Genomic DNA, 19,817 nt, shown 5'->3' on the forward strand with positions numbered 1-19,817 from the left:
CAAATTATTAAACAATCAATTTGTAAGCACATAGCGAATAAGAGAGTGATAAGGAATTGGCAACATGGATTTGTCAAGAATGAATCATTTCAAACCAACCTAATTTCCCTCTTTGACAGTGTTAACAGCCTAGTGAATTGGGGGGCGGGAAGCAGTAAACATGATCTATTTTGATTTTAGTAAGTCTTCTGACACAGTCCACTATGATATTTTCATAAGCCAACTAGGGAAATGTCATTTAGATGAAATTACTGTAAACTGGGGGCACAACTGGTTGAAAGACCATACTCAAAGAGTAATTATCAATAGTTCACTGTCCAACAGGGAGGATTTATAGCTAGTGAGGTTCAGGGAACTGCCGTGGGTCTGGTACTTTTCAACGTTTTCATTAGTGACTTGGATAATGGAGCAGAGAATATGCTCATAAAATCTGCAGATGACACCAAGATGGGAGGGGTTGCAAGCACTTTGGAAGGCAGGATTAGAATTCAAAATGACCTTGACAAATTGGAGAACTGGTAGTAAAACGTACTACACTTAGGAAGGAAAAATCAAAACGTACAAATATAAAACATTGAATAACTGGATCATCTGTAGTACTGCTGAAAAGGACCAGGTGTTATAGTGGATCACAAATTAAATATAAGCCAACAACATGAATGCAGTTGTAAGAAAAGCTAATAATCTGGGTGTATTAACAGGACTTTTGTAAGAAAAGACATGGGAGGTAATTGTCCTGCTCCACTCAGCACTGGTGAGAGATCTCAGCTGTTCAGTTCTGAGTGTCACTCTTTAAGACAAATGTGGACAAATTGGGCAGAGTCCAGAGGAGAGCAACAAAAATGATAAAAGGTTTAAAAATCCTGACCTGTGAGGAAAGATTAAAAAAACTTAGCATGTTTTGTTTTGAGAAAAGAAGACCAAAGGGGGAGCTGATAATCTTCAAATATGTTAAGGGCTATTATAAGGAGAACAGTGATTAATTGTTCTCCATGTCCACTGAACGTAGGACAAGAAGTAATGGGCTTAACCTGCAGCAAGAGAGATCTAGGTTAGATATTAGGGGAAAACTTTGTAACTATAAAGATTGTTAAATTCTGGAATAGGTTTCCAAGGAAGATTGTGGAATCCCCCTCACTGGAGGATTTTAAGAACACGTTGGACAAACACCAGTCAGAGATAGTCTAGGTATATTTAATCCTGCATCAGTGGCTGGACTAGATGAGCTCTTGACTCTCTTCCAGCCCTACACTTCTATGATTTATGTTTTATTCTTAAATGTTATATAGACAACTGCATTTACTGCACAATACAGTCTTTTGTTCTAAGTCTATGTTTTTGTTTGCATTTTGTAATTTTTTGTGTTAGTTCCTAGAGCTTGTCTAGAACTTGTAATAAATAATAAAAATAAATCAGGACTTCTACCTTGTTGCCATTGAGAAACAATGCCTATTTATCATTTTCAACCCTAGTCTCATTAATTTACACCTCAGGCTAATTTGCATAAGCCACAAATCCCTCATTTCTTCCTATGCTTTTGGAGTAGCCTTTTTGGGGATCAGCTAGGCCTCCTCATTGTGTTTCCTCAAAAAAGCTCCACAACTTGCTCAGCATTCTTTCCTGTAGGCCATCTGTGTCTAGTAAGACACTGATCCTTCTCAGACACCGTTTTTCATCTGTCTGATTTTTAACCATTTACTTCCAGTCTCCAGACTGGCACTATGCAAATTATTTTTTGTATTCAATGGAGTTTTTTTCATTCTAAATTAATACATGCTAAGCTTATGTGATGAACACTATCTTGGCCAACACTGGGTACTGAGCCAGGGACCGCCAGAGCTAAAAGAATGAGTGTCTACTGCTTGAACTAAGAAGCCAGATTCTGTAGCTGGTCCTCGTAACAGACAAGGTCCTCTGTAGCTGGTCCTCTGTAGATCACATGCAGAGGGGGACACCTAGCCCACAGTGACCAGTGGGTTACAGTGATTATTCACGCAGTCCTGTAAGGCTTGGTTCAGCTGGCAATTCATACTATTGCACTGGGATGGACTTGAATAAACTATCTGCATGAGCTATGCTTCCCTGTTCTTTCCTTGATCCCTTTTTAAAAGTGATATACCTAAAAAGGCTAAAGAGAAAGAAGGTTACCTCTCTTGGTTTTTCTATGCTTTGCAACAGAGAATGATGTAAGGATTTTCTACTTTACCCTCTATGGCTTTATGCTCAGGATTCGCAGTCTTAGAAGAGAGGGGATATAACACCCACTTCACCTGTCATTGTGGGCTGCTGGCTGTTTATTCCCACCCCTCTGTGCTGCCTCTGCTGGCTATATGTTCGCTACCCTGTATGGACACACACAGTTCCTCTTCCTGTGTATTGCCTTCTACTACTATAACTGTGCAGTGCAGCTGGCTGCCAAAGGAGAGAGGGTACCACAGTGATACATGCAAAATCCGAATACAAGAAGGAAAAAAATGTATTGGCAGCTGAGAGATGAAGAGTAAAGGAGTGTTAGACAAAGGAGGGGAAAGAGAGGGAGAGACTGGCGCAGAAGAATGAGGAAGAGGAACTAGGGACCAAACACAGGTCCAAGCCAAGAAGCTGACACAGTACCTAAAAGAGAAAAGTGAAAGCTATCAAAGATCCCAACACCATAGCTGAAGGACACACTCCACCAGCAAGACAATTAATACAAACAGGGTAGGAAAAATCCTACTGCCCAATCACCTGGGACAACCTGAAAACTAGGTGAGGAAAGGAAGTTTAATTAGGTCCAGACTGCCAGCCTGCTGCTGATTTGCGCTTAGTGTTTGATGCACTGACTGATGGGTGTGTTTGATCTAAGTACAGTATAAAAATGAAAACTGGCATCCTGACTCAGTTTCCTCACACTTGCCAGCAAACTGCAAAGTCGGTTTATCCAACACATCGCCAAATCCTTCCTTTGGCCCTAGTCCACTTTCAGAGGTCCGTCCAGGGTTAATTCAGTAATATTTACAGAGCAACTGTGGTGGAAGGCCAAGTTTCATTTTTTGCCTCAGGTTGGATGTGCCAGTCAGTCAAGGTACCCAGGAGCTTTCAGTGCTTGTCAGTTCAGGTAAGAGACTTGTCCTTAGGGAAGGGAAGTGACACATTAAAAAAAAAAACAAAAATGCAGAGGATTTCCATCTGTTCTGAGCTTGTGTTTTCAGACGGTGAGAAGCGGTGACAGCATTCAGCTCCCACCCCTGCTGCTCAGGTCAACCCATCATCTCACCTTGTTATTGCCCTTCATCACATACCCTTCTGCTGCTCTTCTGCTCCCAGATGGAAATGAGCAGCCCAAGATCTGAGCAGGAGAGTGGGACAGAAAGCAATATCATAGCTTTGTACTAGCCCAGTTTACCCCCTGCCACATTCCCCAGTAGCTGGGCCTGAGGAGTTCTTTCTCTCAGTAAGATGGTATCATGTTCACTGTCCTGTAGGATCACTTCAACAAAAGGGGTGGCTAATATTTGTTTTATGATGACAGTTCCATGACTGATGGCGACGTGAAACATAAATTAAAAATAAAGAAAGATAAAAACCTGTCCTCCTTATTTTGGTCACAGAGAGATTGGAGAACCATTTTTTTTTTGGACAATTATATTTGAGATCCAGGTTATCCTACTAACCTTAAATAATTTTTTCCTAACCATTTTCCCTTAGGTATTAGAAAACTCAAAGCCTCTCTGTTTCCCTCCAGCTCTAACATTTGGTCCATCATGTGTCTTATTTGGCCTTCTATAGACTATTCATTATGGGCCTGAATCTGTTAACCTTGCTCAGGTTGAGTAGTACTTTCCTTCACAAGAAATCCCACTAAAATCAATAACAGCACAAACAATGCACTTAGTTTGAAATATGTTTTATCCTTAAGGAAAGGGACTTCTGACAAGGAAAGTATCAAACAGTGAATGTCTTGCTGCAATGTTCAATTCACAGCACAAAAAAATGATTACCAATCAAAATGGATATTTGGTTGATTTGAGAAAAATAAACCAAACAATTTTTTTACCTCAAAATTAGTAAAACTTGCATAAGATAAACAGCAAAAAATCCCAGCAAAAACCCTCAGGAACAACCACAAAACTATAGATATCTTTTCTTTAGATACAAACTAATTTGGCTGTTTAACCTCGGTGCAATGTTTTGGATTATATTATGATTCTAGAAAAGAAACAGATGGAAAAAGTAAATAGAAACTTTAATGGAAGCACAAATAAAATCAACCAATGTTATAGGAAACTGCATAGCTAAAATGACCTAACAACCCAGGGAATCCATGTATTTATGAAACTGAATGGAAACACTTCCATTTGCATAGAAAAATATTTTTCTTCATATACAAATGAACTGTCAATGGACAGTATAATAGTGATACTTAGTCATAATCATCTAGATATAGATAACTATTATGCCAAATTTAATGGCATTTTGAGTTAGTGGAGAATATTATTTTTGAATCTTCAGCAAAAATGTCATATTAACACTTGTTAAAGGCAGACTATGTCAGGACAATAAATATAATAAAAAGCTTCAAACTTACACATTTGAATAACTTTATGCACACCAACAGTCTATGAGTAAAGTTGCTAACATGCATTTTTGTATGATTGCGATGTATGTGCTGAAAATATTCTTTTAAATATAGAAGTATTTCCTTTGTAACTCTGTATTCTAAACTCCTCAGTGGCATAACTCCAGTGAACAAAATTATGTTACATCAAGGATAAATTTAGTCAAACTCCTTTAAAACATAAAGCAGATACATCATGCACTAGGGAAATATCACCTAGGATTCACAGCCCGGAGAATTTACAGGTATTACTTTGGACACTGAAGAGTATCCCCATTGTTTTATGACTACAACAGAAACAATGAAAATGATAAAAAGTAGGAAGTGAAAACAATATAAAGTTTAAACTGTGCTCACTTGTTAATCCCAATAATTTATGAATACAAAGTTATAGGAAAAAATATTTAAATCAATAGCAGGTAAAAAGAAATGTCCTAATTAAGGTTCTAAATTTCTCCCATAAAGAAGTTACCTATTAAAATCTTTCTAATGAGACGGTAGAATTATTATGTCTATAAAAAAAAGCAGAAAAAAGACTGAAGTTCCAATGTTGGTTATTGTCAGAGAAATACCCTAGATCCCCATTAAATTCAATCCTATGTAGTTCTTTTTTTTTCTTTTAAACTTGGCTGCCAGTGGAGTGTTACAGTGAAATCTACTGAGAATAACTGGTTGGCAGCACAACTGGTTCAACCTTGCACTGTTTAAGAAAGACAGATGTGAAGTGAAAGAAGCTATCATGGAATCCAATGTCATTTCGTACCTCCCAGTTACCACACTGTGCATAGCAATTCAGTTGGAGGAGCTCTTGTGTCCTGTCCTGGGGAGATACATATAACTTAAAAAGGCCTCCTACATCCATTCAAGGTCTGGGATAAGTTCCTCAGGCTAAATTCCTCCTATTGTGCTATGCTTCCCAGCCCTTTTTGATTTATACCCGGAGTGGCCAAACTTACAGACCCTCCAAGCCACATACAACAATCTTCAGAAGTTCAAGAGCTGAGGCGACCAGCTGGAGCAGGGCTTCTGCCCTGTGGCGGGGTGGTGGAGCTGGGGCTTCTTTCCTGCAGAGAGGGGGGCCTTGGGGCTTCAGCCCTGCTCCAGCTGAAGCCCCTAGCCCACCACTCTGCCACAGGGCAGAAGCCCCAAGCTCCTCCCCCGCATCTGGTAGATGGAGTGTGTAGGGGAGTTCTGTGAGCAGCACTTTAAAAGAGCTGTATGCTGCTCACTAGCCATAGTTTGGCCACCCCTGCTTTATGCTAACCTCACACTCACATAATTCCCATAGAAGTCAGTATGTGCACGGTTTGATATAAAGGCAAAATTCTGGCTATTAATAATGTAAGTGATTTTGGTTAATGCCATACAGCCAAATATCATCCTCTTCCCCCAAATCTAAACATGGCGCCAACTCTCTCCTGCCCCAAGACCCGTTCAGAGAAGGTGGGGATGGGGCCAGTCAGGGAGTCAGTTATAGTTCCCTGGCTCTCAAGCTGCTTCAGCCCAGCATGAGTGAAAGTGGCCACTAGGCTCCCATAACTTACATCGGATAGTTATGGTCCCTAATGGACCACAGGCCCGTTAAGGATTGCAGGAGCACAAGCACACAATGTTCCATTCCTCTGCACCAGGGAGCTGACAAGGGAGCTGGCTACCCTAGTTTATGTTAGCTGAGCACAACTAGGGGAATTCTCAAGTGGCCAGCTGGGATCAGATTCCTGCCACTTCGCACTGCCTGAGGGGCACAAAGCCACAAGGAACAGGGGGGCAAGAATCTGGCCTTATACTAGTACCTCGTGCTTATGAAAACAGTAAAAAGCTCCAAATGAAACCAAACATAGTACAAGCAGGCACTGTACAGGATTCTCTTCACAATGCTGCCAACTCACCACACTCCTGACACACAACATCTACTCCATTCTTGGGCATGTGTGAAGGTTTGTGAATGCTTCCCTAGCAAACTGTGTGGTGGTCAGTAATCCATTAAGGACTATGATTAGACCAGAAAACTCATTTTCATTTAGGATCTAAATACATTGGAGGCTCAGTCCTTTAACCTTTGTTCAAGAAAAACTCCCATCAACTTCAATGAGAATTTCACTTGAGTAAAGACTGCAAGATTGTGACTTTAAAATAAAATCGGAAAGGTCAGAGGTTAATGCATTAATCTGAAGCCAACTAGTCTTCACTAGACAGACTTTAAACTTGAATTAGGCATTCCTCTAAGACACATCCTGTGTATTATTTATACTTTTTTGTGGTAGATGGATTTTGGTTTTCTTAAATCTAACAAGTTACATAAAATCATATTTAAACTTTGTCTTCCCTTTAGTGCCATTCTGAATTTCTTCCAGAACATTTTAATGCTCCCCCACCACCCACCATCCTCATCTATGTTTCTATCTGCAAAGAATTCCATCTTTTATACCACCCTACCCCACAATAGACTGTGAAAAGGTCAAGCCTGTTTATCATTAATGTCTTTAATGTTTAATGCTTTGGTTCACCTATTAATGTAGCTTGTTTCCTCCATTTAAAATACAATGCTGTATACACTTGAGGAGGTGCTATGTTTTGAGCAATGTATTTTTCAATGTATTATTGATTGTTATCTTGGATGTGTCAATTAGCAGATTTCATTCATGGTCTCAGATTAGAGAGAAAGAGTTAATGAGTGAGAAGAGAGAGAGCATATGTACATATGAGTATACATATTTCTCCCCCCTCCCACTTATATACAGAGCCCAGTGTATTTAGCTTCCTGGGGAGAGGGAAGGAGAAATATTCCTCTTTCCCTTTGTTGTAGATGCTCCTCACCCATCTCAGGACAAAATATGTAGTAGTAGTAATTAAATAGCAAGTGCAGGATGAAAGAAAATTAAAATTGCGCATCTGTTAAAAGTAGTAAATTATTCTACATTTTAAATAGAGTTCTTCAATAGGGTTCAGGATCTTTTAAAAAAATGTATGGGTAGGTGTAATTGGATGCAGTTGCCTTAGGAACAGGTGCTCAGTGCATAGCACTGAGAATGAGCGTGCATAGCAGGCAAATTCAAAGACCTAAACCTGGAGGGTGAAATCCTGGTTCTACTGAAGTTAAGGCCAAAACTCCCATGGATTTCAGGGGAGCCAGGACTTTTCCACTCCTATATTTATTTGCAATATTGTCCTTTGTATGAGGGTGTGATAGAAAAGAATATTTTAACAACTTTTTGAGCCAGAAAGCTCTATTAAAGGAATGAAGGTGGCAAGGGGGGCTTCCATTTTCCCTTGTGCAATAATTTCATCAAGAGAGGAAAAGTGCTTAGTGAGTCATAAAACCCTGACTTTACATTGTTTAGAGATTGCATTTCTGCTGCATTTCTCTTATATAGAGAAAGCATATTACATTTTCTTGTAAAGTGTTAAATGATGATGTAAAAGAATCTGAAATGCAGAAAAGAACAAAAACTGTCTGGTACACAAGAGTAATTATAAAGCAATATCAAAGCTTCTTCTAGAAAATATTATGTAAAGTCCTCTCCACATCCAGAGATTTCCAGGAGTAAGTACAAAATCCCTACATTATTTGCTAGAATTATTTCCATTGAAATTTAATTTCTGGTACACATAACACAGAGGGTTAAGAAGTGTTGCCGTCATACAAAATTCAAATCCTAGTTCTGTTATAAGCAGTTTTGTGTAGAAAATATATATTATTTCATGTTACCATGCTTTATGCCCCATTTTTATATCTATTTAGAGAAGCACTGTTGCCTATAGAAATTCAGTAATCACCAGAATGTACACCCTTCCCAATCTGGCAAATAAGTTTATACACATTTAGAATAATGTAGTTGAACTATGTTTCTAAAAATTTCAGAAAATGCAGAACTAAAGTACACCCCTACCTCGATATAACGCTGTCCTCGGGAGCCAAAAAAACGTACCGAGTTATAGGTGAAACCGCCTTATATCGAACATGCTTTGATCTGCCGGAGTACGCAGCTTCACCCCTCCCCCGAGCACTGCTTTACCGCGTTATATTAGAATTCGTGTTATATCAGGTCGCGTTATATCGGGGAAGAGGTGTAACTGCAGATATCAAAAAGTACATTCCTAAATACATTGTAATATTTGAAACAACATATTTATTTCTTTTATTCTGTGCTCCTGCCTCAGCTACAGGAAGATGATGATTTGAAAAGAACTAATGTAATCATGAATTGACCTGACTAATTATTTTGTTAAGCACCTAAGGCTTGGATTCTGCATTTCTTCTCCATGCAATATGAATTTAGAAGAGCTGCAACTCAGGTTTTAGCCTCCTATCACATCACCATTCAGGCCTTCCAAACATATGCAAAGACCTCCAACAAAACAGAATTTAGGATGAGATTCTGTGGTGTGCCTCCAAGAGATGTATACAAAACTTGCAGCCAGCAGCATGGGATGGGGGTGGCGGCTAAAGTAGTTTCAAATCACCTTTGTGCTCTTTCCATTCTGGGCTGGTCTACAGTCACCAGCATAAAGAGACAGCCCTGAGGACCTGCTCAAGTTACAGCAGTCTGCACAGCCTCTCTTATGGGCCACAGTTCTGCCCAGAATCTCCACATACATAAATAGCACACTACAGAAGATATTAGATTTAATTAAAGCTGCATGAAGAAATTTGTAAAGCAATTGATTTGTTTGTTAAAAATCAATGACCATTCCGTAGATGAGAATTTAGTCCTTTTCTTTCCCTGAAATGAAAGACACAAGATAAAAATGTCTATTCAGAGTCTACTCAAAAATGGTAATCACCAGAACTAAACACAATTATTACAATGGTGCTATGACAGCAAATAATTGAAATAATTTCTTAATTTTTGATTAACAGGGATCAGTATCCTAATAGAGAACACTGTCTCTGTATTGTTCTTTGAATTATTCCATCTCGCTCCTTATGCACCCTAAACTCGTTTGCTTTTTTGACAGCAGCTGCACTTTTTTTAAGCAGAAGTCTTCATTGAACAGTCTACAGTGACATTCAGGTCCCTTTCTTTAATTGATATGGTTACTGTTAGCATATAACTTTGTAAGGTGTATCAGTAATTTAAATGTCCCCCCTTCTCCAGGGTACATTGCTTCACCTTTATAACATTAACTTTAATTTACCATGAGTTTTCCTCTTCATCTAGCTTGATTAGGTCAATTTTCATTATGGCAAAAGCCAGTCTCCTAGACAATTTTTGATTCATGACAATACTTTGCCTCTAACCTCATGACTCCTTAGTTTCTTTACTAGCCGCTTGTGAGGGACCCTGTCAAAGGACTTCTGAAAGTCTCAATAAATTAGATAATCTATAGGAGTCTAAATAATATGAGAAATTGCTCACTAGATGCTAGACTTTCAGTAACTAAAATGTCACTGGCGGTGGAGGTGGCTTAAAAGAGGGTGAGGGGAAATGAAATCTGATTATACGTTCATAAGCTAAGAACTAGATCACCAACTAGTTTCCTAGAGAGCACCCACACTCAATTCATTATCCTCATTATTATTTATATGGTGCAAACAGTATCTAGACTTTTTACAGACATATATAATTAGAAGACAAGATTCCTACCCAAAGAGTTTACAATTTAAATTTATTGTAAATTATTTTTGTTCACAGTACCTAGTCCTGGGGGTCAGGGCCCCTCAGGGGTTCTAAGGTTATTACATGGGGGTGGTGAACTGTCAGCCTCCACCCCAAACCCTACTTTGCCTTCAGCATTTATAATGGTGTTAAATATATATAAATAAGTGTTTTTTAATTTATAAGGGGGGAGATCGCACTCAGAGGCTTGCTGTGTGAAAGGGGTCACCAATACAAAAGTTTGAGAACCACTGACCTAGTCTGATTAAACCTGGCCACTTAAAATGTAAAAGGTTCCTTATCTCATCACCAGGTCCATGAGTCAAAATAAAGGAGTTTTTAAAAACGTTTTCAGGGTGTTGATATAAACCCAGCCTTCTACTTTTGCTGATTTATCTAACTTACATGCATTCAGCCACATCCCCTGCTGATGTAAATCAAAGTAGCTCCATTGGAGACATGCCAAATAACACTAGCTAGAGATGTAAATAATCTTTTCTACATTTCTATCAACACAGTTTATAAAATATGGTTGTTGTTATCTTTTTAGTTTTTGAAATGGGTTCACATCATAGGTAAAATTATTCTGAGATAATTTTTTTTAAAAAATCCTCAGAAAAGTTGTATATTTATTTCCCACCATTATAATTCTAAGATGTCATTTGTTATTTTTTTAAATTGCTATAGAGAACACACCTTAATGGCCAAGTTTTGGCTCATAATTAATTTTTACGGTGGAGTTATAAATCTCAACAATAGATTATAATTGAGCAGATGAAAATGACTTTTACTATTTTAGAAGGATCATCTGCAATAACTCACCATGAATTCAATTGAACTATTAGTCATGGTGTCAGATAGGAACATTAATATCCAACTCAGAAGCTGCCACTCATACATGGTCTGATCACAGGATCCAATAACTTTGCATAGATGAATGGTCCCAATGAGTCTGTGGGATTACTCTTGAAGAAAGGTACAACTCCCTGTGAGTAAGGGCACCAAAATCAGACTCTTAGAATAGTAATAACCATAGAAAAAATACAATAAACTGGTTTTACGCAAAATCTATCATGACCTTATCTGCTAATTCATATTCTAATATCCTGCAATAATGTTTTAATGAGTTGCTGATGGCTCATGAAAAACAGAAAAATACAGTATAACATGGTTTTTTGAATCTTTCCCCTTTATTGTTAAGTGCATTGGCAATCAGATAATCCAAGGGTGAATGCATTAGAAATGCATACAATTAATAATTATAACAAAGTTTTCTTTTGTCAAAACCAGTTTTCCACCAAAAAACATGATCCTCTAGTAGAATAATATTTTTACAACAGAAAACTGTGATGTTATGAACAGTATTATCATGACACAAACAGTATTATGACTTCCACACAAGAGCAAATGAATTCTTAAAAACTGTTACTACATTCAGTCACCTTTGGTAATGATGAACAATGGAAGACCGATGTTACACAAGTTATACAAATACATGTTATAGAAGTATGAATATTTTCAACATGTTTATTAAAGCTTTTCAAGATATCATCACAAGCTTATAAAGAGAAACCCAGCTTTACACCCCATATACTATGATAAGTTTCTCACCAAAGTTTCTGAACATGCAAACAGGAGGCTGTGTTGGAAAGGGTAAAGATATTTTAATTCAGGGAAAAGTTTAATTCCTGTAAAAACACAATGATCCTTCAAGATAGTAGGGAGAGGATATTGAATAATGTATTACTTTCAAAAACTAATACAGGTTTAAAAAGCCCCAGTGCACCGAAGCAATTGTCACAAATAAGCTGATCATTATACTTCACTTATGGCATCAGCAAGACAGAGAGCAATGTTTTTAATACTGAATTTAATATGATTAACACCAAATCACTCAGAGCCTGATTTTACACAAAAAAATGAATACCACATGTGCTAAATCCTTTAGCAGAGAATGAAAGCATTTCTTTAAATCTTTCAACTTAGACATTTTAATAAAGTGATAAAATATTTTCAGTGTAAAAGATGCAAACTTTAACCTACATGTAATGATTTACTTAACAATGTTATGTCATAGTAACTGTTTGTACCATTCACATTTGTCTTGAGTTCCAGCACTAAACTGAAATCCCTTTGCCTCCATTACAAAAGCTAACATGTTTTCAATAATCACCAGCATTTTTCCTAATAAGGAGAAAGTTCAAATGATTAAATCTCACACTAATCTGTATTGAATTGATCACAATGCCACCACCTAGTGCCACATCAAACACAGTCACAGAGTGTGGGCAACTTTTTCCACTATTCAGCACTGAATTAGCTATCAATCTCATCAGACACAAATGTCAACAGGCAAAGCAGCAGTTCATAAAGTAAACATAGTTAAACCTTCCAACTGAGGGAAAGGGAATATTTTAGAGGAAACTACAAAACTGACAAAGATGATATGATCCAGTTTAGGAAAAAAGAGGATAGTAAATAAAATTAGGCAGTTAATTTCCATCACTCCAAACTGCCGGGACATTGAAGTAGCAATGTGAGGGGCTGCCACAGAAAAGGGGACACCGGGTTAAATCCAGAGTGCAATGCAAGCTCTGCCCCACACCCTGCAGGCAGCTTGAGAAGAGGCTGCTGCTGCAGCAGCAGACAAAATTGAGGGGGGAGGGGAAAAGTGTTGCTACCGCTGGTGAGAAGAGAAGGGATAAACAAGGGACTTACTTTTGTAGCTGGCAGCCCAGGGCTGATAGCCATAATACCCGGTAATCCGCAGAATCCTTTCCTCGATGGACGTGAGCCCCACGGAAGCACTGGTGAGATCTTCCACGGATCGGGACCATTTCAAATCCTCTTTGATCGCCTCATCCACCACCAGGTATTTGAGCTGCCGGAGCTGCGGGCTGATGTCTGACAGCCTCCTGGGACTGACATCTGGAGATCTCCTCATGCCACTGGAAAGGCAGGAAAGGGACATGAACACAGCCCGGTAACAGCTGAGATGCTGGGAGGTGCCCAGCGCTGACCTGGCGAAGGAAGAGACGGGAGCTCCCCTTTCACTCCCCAATAAGTGTACAGGGGCCAGGACGGGCAAGGCACTGCCCGTGCGAAGGGAAAGCGCCCCTCTGCCAGCCTCTCCGGTACCCCCGCGCGTTGCCTATTGAGAAAGGGGCAAAGATGCTGAACGCGGACCCTACAAATAGCTGAACCCCCGCAAACCATAGGGCTCCAGAGCAAGTTTAGCATTGTCTAAAGCACCCCAAGAAGAACTCCCTTGCCCAGGTGCGCAGCCTGCGGCGTTTGGCTCCCGGCCTCCCAGGGAGATGATGGCAGGAGTCCCGGGAACTTCGCGTGTTGCCCTCCCACAAGACTGGGACCCCCCCCTCATTGGGATTGACCCACAGATCTCCTCCCCCCCGACCCCCAGGGAACTCCAGCGTGGGCGCCTCCTGCCGCTGCAGGTACCTGTTCCCCTTCCCGGTGCAAAACAAGGGAGCGCCCTGCCCGCGCCGCCCCGGGGGGGGATACTCACATTGTGATGGTCTTGCCCCTCGCCGTACTGTTGGGAAACTCTCGGATCCCCATAGGGAAGAGCAGGGGTGGAGTGGGGGCTCCCAGACTTCAGGAAAAGGTGCAGCCGGGGGCTGTCACCGGCCGATCGGACAGAGAAGAAGAAGGGGCAGGTGCCGGGTTCGCAGGCGCTGCAGAGGGGCTGCCAGGGCTTGCACCGGCCGCTCGAGAAGCGGGGAGTGAAGTGCCCAGATTGCTGCTGCTGCCGCAGGTGCGTCTCCTGTCCCTAGCGGAGGCCAGGTGCTGGCTGCTGCCGCGGAGCGTGTGGCAGTGGGTGGAGGGAAGGGCTCCTCGCCCGCTCCCACCTCCCTGGGCTCTGCTCTCCCGCGCTCCGCCGGCAGGGGGAGCCCCGCAGCCCCGTTCCCGACTTTCCCTCCTCCGCCGCCGGTGCCCGTCCCGCTCGCTTCTGATAGGGGGGCCCGGCAGCGCCGCTGCTGCGAGGGCGGGCGCGCGGGACAGGACAGGGGCTGGGAGGCGAGCCGAGCCGAGCCGAGCCGGCTGCTTAGCGTTGACGGGTGTCCAGAGCTCAGCTGCGGGGGGAGGGGCCCCGCTGAACCCTGGCGCTGGGCAAATGCAACGGTGACGTCAAAAGCCCAGTGGGGCAGGTTCAGAGGTGCCCTGTTCCCAACGCGCCTCCAAATCAGCCGCCTTGCAACGTGATCCGGCACCGACCCCAGTGGCCAAGGCTGGTTCCGCCCGCTGGGCTAGTCCCGGCCGAAGTTGCACTCGGCACTGTAGGAGGGGCTGCTTTGTGGCCCCCAGAGACGCCGTCAAGCTTAGGGGCTTTGTGGAGATTTACCCTGGGCTTCAGCCTGGCGGACGTTAGGAGCTCGGAAGGTAACTAAACCCTGGATAGTGGATTTTCAGAGTTTCCTAAAAATCACAGATTGGTTGTAATGACACTTGGCACTTCTCCAGCACCTTCCATTCAGGGATCTCAAAGCACTTTCCCAACAACAATCATGATTAAACCCAACCACTCTTGTGAGGTAGGTAAGAATTATCCACGTTTTGCCTTTGTAGAAATGGAGGAAGAGAGGCTCAGATCCTGGTATGTAGTCGCCTAACGCCCATTGGTTTCAATTAGGCTCGTTTTGGGTCTGAGAATTTAAGATCATTGCCCATGGTGACACAGCTGGTCTGCAGCAGAGTTGAGATTTGAGTCCGGATCTCCAGGTTTCTAGAGTCATGATTTATTTCACTAGGAGGGTGGTGAAACACTGGAATGCGTTACCTAGGGAGGTGGTGGAGTCTCCTTCCTTGGAGGTTTTTAAGGCCCGGCTTGACAAAGCCCTGGCTGGGATGATTTAGCTGGGAATTGGTCCTGCTTTGAGCAGGGGGTTGGACTAGATGACCTCTTGAGGTCCCTTCCAACTCTGATATTCTATGATTCTATGAATCACAAGAACACAAACTATTTGGGGTAGGGAATGGCTTTTTGTTGTGTGTTTGAACAGTGCATAGTGCAGTGGAGCTGGGACCTCTAGTTGCTAGTGCTATACAAATAAATACATTTTCAGAGCATTGAGACTACTGGAACAAAGAAAGACAACAGCATTATTGAAAGAAAAAGGAACAGTAACACTTTATGTTAAGGTTCCATTTACAAAGATTTATAAAGGGTTAGTAAATGATTAGTATATGTTTTAAGCATGTTACAGACATATTTTATAGATGGTTATGAACACATCAGTAGGTAGTTATAAGCCACACTTGTAGCCAGCCTCTTGAGATGTTTGACTTTATAACAATTGATTAACCATTGGTTAAAATATTTTAAGCACTCATTAACCCAGCATAAATAGAACCTTAATATATCATGTAACCAAAAATTATAGGTGGGATTTTCAGAAACACTCAGCATTGGTCTAACTCTGCTCCCACTGATGTCAATGAGAGCAAAGTTAGCCCAGTGTTGGGTACATTTTGAAAATCCTACCTAAACTTCTGTGTTAACACTGCAAAGACTTTGGGCCCAGTCCTGCAGCCCTTAGTCAAGAAAAACTCCTATTGACTTCCTAATGACTTTGCCTGAAAAAAGACTGTAAGTCTGGATCTTTTATTAGGACTATTACCAATGCAGCAAGGTGTCTAAGCATGTGAATAACCCCACTGACTGCTCATGTGCTGAAATTAGGCATGTGGTTAAGTATCTTGCTGAATCAAGACCTATAGTAGTATAGGGAATGATTGTCTTAGATTGCCTTAATGCCTATATATTGTTTCATTGTGTACATATACACAATGAAAAATTGGATTAAAATCTGCAAGCATTATTTATTATGAGAACATTTGACCATCTGAAAGTAGGAACATATACAAAGACTTACATATCTGGAAGCATGGCCTTTTTTCTTTTTTTCTTTTTTTTTTTTTTTGATAGAAGAAGCTTAGTAGAAGGACCGGGGGGGAAATCTTTCTCCCTTTCCTCTTCAATTTGATGTATTTTAGAGCACCTAGGCATTTAATTGCAAAGTTAATAGACATCAGTTAAATAAAACCACTTGCCCTGCATAGTGTTAAAGAATCATTGTCGCTTTATCTAAAATAAAAACAAAAAAAAACTATCAGACAAAAGCTAAACTAAATATCTGAACTGTGTATTGTACTGAATACATGTATTGAAAATATTTTATTTATTGCATACACAATCATTATTTTGAATAGCAGTATGCTAAAGTGAAAACAACTGTCCCTTGGGAACTCAGGGTGAAACCCCCCAATACAGCAGAATTGTGGTCCTGTTATACAGAGATGGGTAGGAGCTGTGCAGGAAAACTCAGCCCTGTGTGCAACAAAGCTGAGCTCCTTGCAAGGTAAACATAAACCACAGTGCAAGATGAATTTAAGGATGGCTGGGACAGTGTCAAGAAGATGCCCACTGAATCTGTAAGTACATAGATCATTGGCTTCATGTAAATTGCGTCCAGGGATCTCATCCCCTAGTCCAGAGTAGCATGTGGAACAATAGCTATAAATAGAGTTGGGTTGGGTTTACTTCTCTCCCAAACCCAGAATAGTTCCCTGCACAGAGTTTAGGTGCCGGGCTATGTGTGGAAGGTGAGGGTGGGAATTCACCATGAAGGAATTTTCATGTCTGTAGTACCCTGAAATGTCTGAGAGTTTTACACTCTACAGAAACGGAGCAATGTATATTAAAAATAATGTAATGTGGGTTCAGTTCCCTGGTTCCAGCCAAGTTGCACTCAACATGAGACCTAGTTTAACACCAGAAGTGGGGGGCATTAAAGCCATCTACTTCACTGGGATTTTGCCTATCTGCCCTATTTAGGACAACTTTCCATCCTCTGTGCCACCAGAGTGGTACAAAGGAGATGGGGCCACAGTGTCTACATGTCAATTTAGAGAGAAACCAGAACCATTCCTCGCACTCAGACCTGCTGATAGGGGATTATTTTCCTGCTCTCTTCTTTTGCATACTACAGCAAGAAACTAGTGTAAATGAAACTATGAGTGTAACACTATAGGCAGCACACATCAACATGTGACACTGTATCCTCTGGGTGATAGTACTTACAACCCGTTACAACAATCATTCATAGAAAGATGAACTTTCTTTTTCCTTTGGTCAAGTGTACAAGGGGGTGCAGTTAAAGGGGCTATGCAGATGTAAGTAAAGTTAAAATGTCAAAACTACAGTAAAAGGAAACATCAGAATTGCCAACTCATGATTTTATTGTGAGTCTCACAATAACTGATGTTTTTCTTAAAGCCCCAGCTGCTGGATTCATGTGAATACAAGAGAATTTTAGCTTTCATTAAAAAAGAAGTATGTTTGTTGCCCTCATGGTTGCAGGTGAAAGCATGAAAATGTGACCCTCCTTGCACCCTATAAGGCAAATAAAGAGGACCAAAAACAGTTATTTAAAAAAAATCTCATGATTTTTCAACATTTAAGAGATGTTGCAATATTAATAACACTATCCCACAACAAGCAACAATTATACAATACAATAGTAAGGCAGAGAAACTCACAATATAGTATTATAGAACATGCTACTTTAAGAGACAGTAGGCAAAATCTGGTTTATTTAATTGACATGAGCATCTCAAGCAAGATTTGGCACAGTGTGTCAGCTGGCATGTTAATTAGGCCATCTGGTGGGGCTGTCGTGGCACCAGAGTTTTGCTGCAGTAATCAATGAGAGAGCTTACACCTGTGTAAACATCTCTTTGCAGAATGTCTCACAACAGTGTGACATTTCAATAGCAGAATATAAATAACCCCAAACGCTGCGTATAGTGGGGCTTTACCATATTATGAAAAGCAGCTGTATTCACAAAATGTCTTAGCACAAAGGAATAGTTAATACTTGCTATAACAGAGCACAGGCTATTCTGTTCAGTAGTCCAGATCTACAAAGGGACTTAGGCGCTACTGTAATCCACAAAACCTCTGCTCAACTGCCACATAAATCTGTAGGTACCTAAACTCACATAGTGCCTACATTTTTGCTGTAAAAATCCTCTTGGTGCATGAGTGACAACCTCTAGGCATGCGCACTGCTGCCTCGGTAGGCCCCTAGATGCCTATCTCATGTCTAAGCCCCAGCGGGATCCTCATACCAGGTGGAGATAGGCATTGCCCCATCTATCTCACCTATGGTGTCCAGTCCACTAAGTATGCTCAAAGCATGCCTAGCTGCACAGAAGATGGTGAGGGAGAAGAGGGCCTCCCTAATAACCTCTAGTCAAGTGGTTAGAGCACTCATCTGGGATGTGGCACACTGCAGATCAATTTCCCCTCTTTCCCCCTTCCCCACACCTAATGAGGAGAAAGGATTTGCACAGGAATTTCCTCCCTCTCAGATGAGTGCCCTAATGCATATGTGATGCTGGCAGACGAGGTGCCAGCTCATGCCAAGGTCCCCATGCCATAATTGAATACTGACAAATACAGAGCTGAAATCAGTCTGGCTTACCTGTGTGTCAGTGTATTGTTAAAATAGGTATTCAAATTCTAAGAATATGTTTCGTGTTTAATGCATGCAGCAACCCACAAGTATTCAGATGTTATAACTGAGATTATTATATCTCACATTCATAGAATCATAGGACTGGAAAAGACCTCGAGAGGTCATCTAGTCCAGTCCCCTGCATTCATGGCAAGACTAAGTATTATCTAGACCAGGGGTTTGCAACCTTTTAGAAGTGGTGTGCAGAGTCTTCATTTATTCACTCTGATTTAAGGTGTCGCGTGTCGGTAATACATTTTAATGTTTTTAGAAGGTCTCTTTCTATAAGTCTATAATATATAACTAAACTATTGTTGTATGTAAAGTAAATAAGGTTTTTAAAATGTTTAAGAAGCTTTATTTAAAATTAAATTAAAATGCGAGCTCCCCGGACCAGTGGCCAGGATCCGGACAGTGTGAGTGCTACTGAAAATCAGCTTGCGTGCCGCCTTCAGCACGCGTGTCATAGGTTGCCTACCCCGATCTAGACCATCCCTGACAGATGTTTGTCTAACCTGCTCTTAAAAATGTCCAGTGATGAAGATTACACAACTTCCCTAGGCAATTTATTCCAGTGCTTAACCACCCTGACAGGAAGTTTTTCTTAATGTTCAACCTAAACCACCCTTGCTGCAATTTAAACCCATTGCTTCTTGTTCTATCCTCAGAGGTTAAGGAAAAAATTTTTCTCCCTCCTCCTTGTAACAATCTTTTATGTACTTGAAAACTGTTATCATGCCACATCTCAGTCTTCTCTTCTCCAGATTAAACAAACCCAATTTTCTTCAATCTTCCCTCATAGGTCATGTTTTCTAGAACTTTAATAATTTTTGTTGCTCTTCTCTGGACTTTCTCCAATTTGTCCACATCTTTCCTGAAATGTGGTGCCCAGAGCTGGACACAATACTCCATTTGAGGCCCAATCAGCATGGAGTAGAGCTGAAGAAATACTTCTCATGTCTTGCTTACAACACTCGTGCTAATACATCCCAGAATGATGATTGCTTTTTTTTTTTTTTTTTTTTGCAAATACTACGCTGTTGACTTGTTTAGCTTGTGATTCACTATGATCCCTTTCCG

The 19,817-nt window shown here is 40.9% G+C and overlaps 1 protein-coding gene across 1 annotated transcript in view; it reads right to left on the reverse strand.

Annotated features, from left to right (window-relative positions):
- Window positions 1–14,065, reverse strand: part of SLC35F3 (solute carrier family 35 member F3) — a 277,895-nt gene extending 263,830 nt beyond the window's left edge. The window contains exons 1-2 of the mRNA XM_034765091.1: window positions 13,724–14,065; window positions 12,916–13,145 (exon numbers count right to left, since the gene is read on the reverse strand). Of these exons, the coding sequence (XP_034620982.1) occupies window positions 12,916–13,145; window positions 13,724–13,776 (283 nt within the window). The 5' untranslated portion in view covers window positions 13,777–14,065. The remainder of the gene's footprint in view (window positions 1–12,915; window positions 13,146–13,723) is intronic.
- Window positions 14,066–19,817: the final 5,752 nt, after the last annotated feature.

This window comes from Trachemys scripta, chromosome 3 (assembly GCF_013100865.1).
Source record: "Trachemys scripta elegans isolate TJP31775 chromosome 3, CAS_Tse_1.0, whole genome shotgun sequence".
In the NCBI taxonomy this organism is placed as follows: Eukaryota; Metazoa; Chordata; order Testudines; family Emydidae; genus Trachemys; species Trachemys scripta.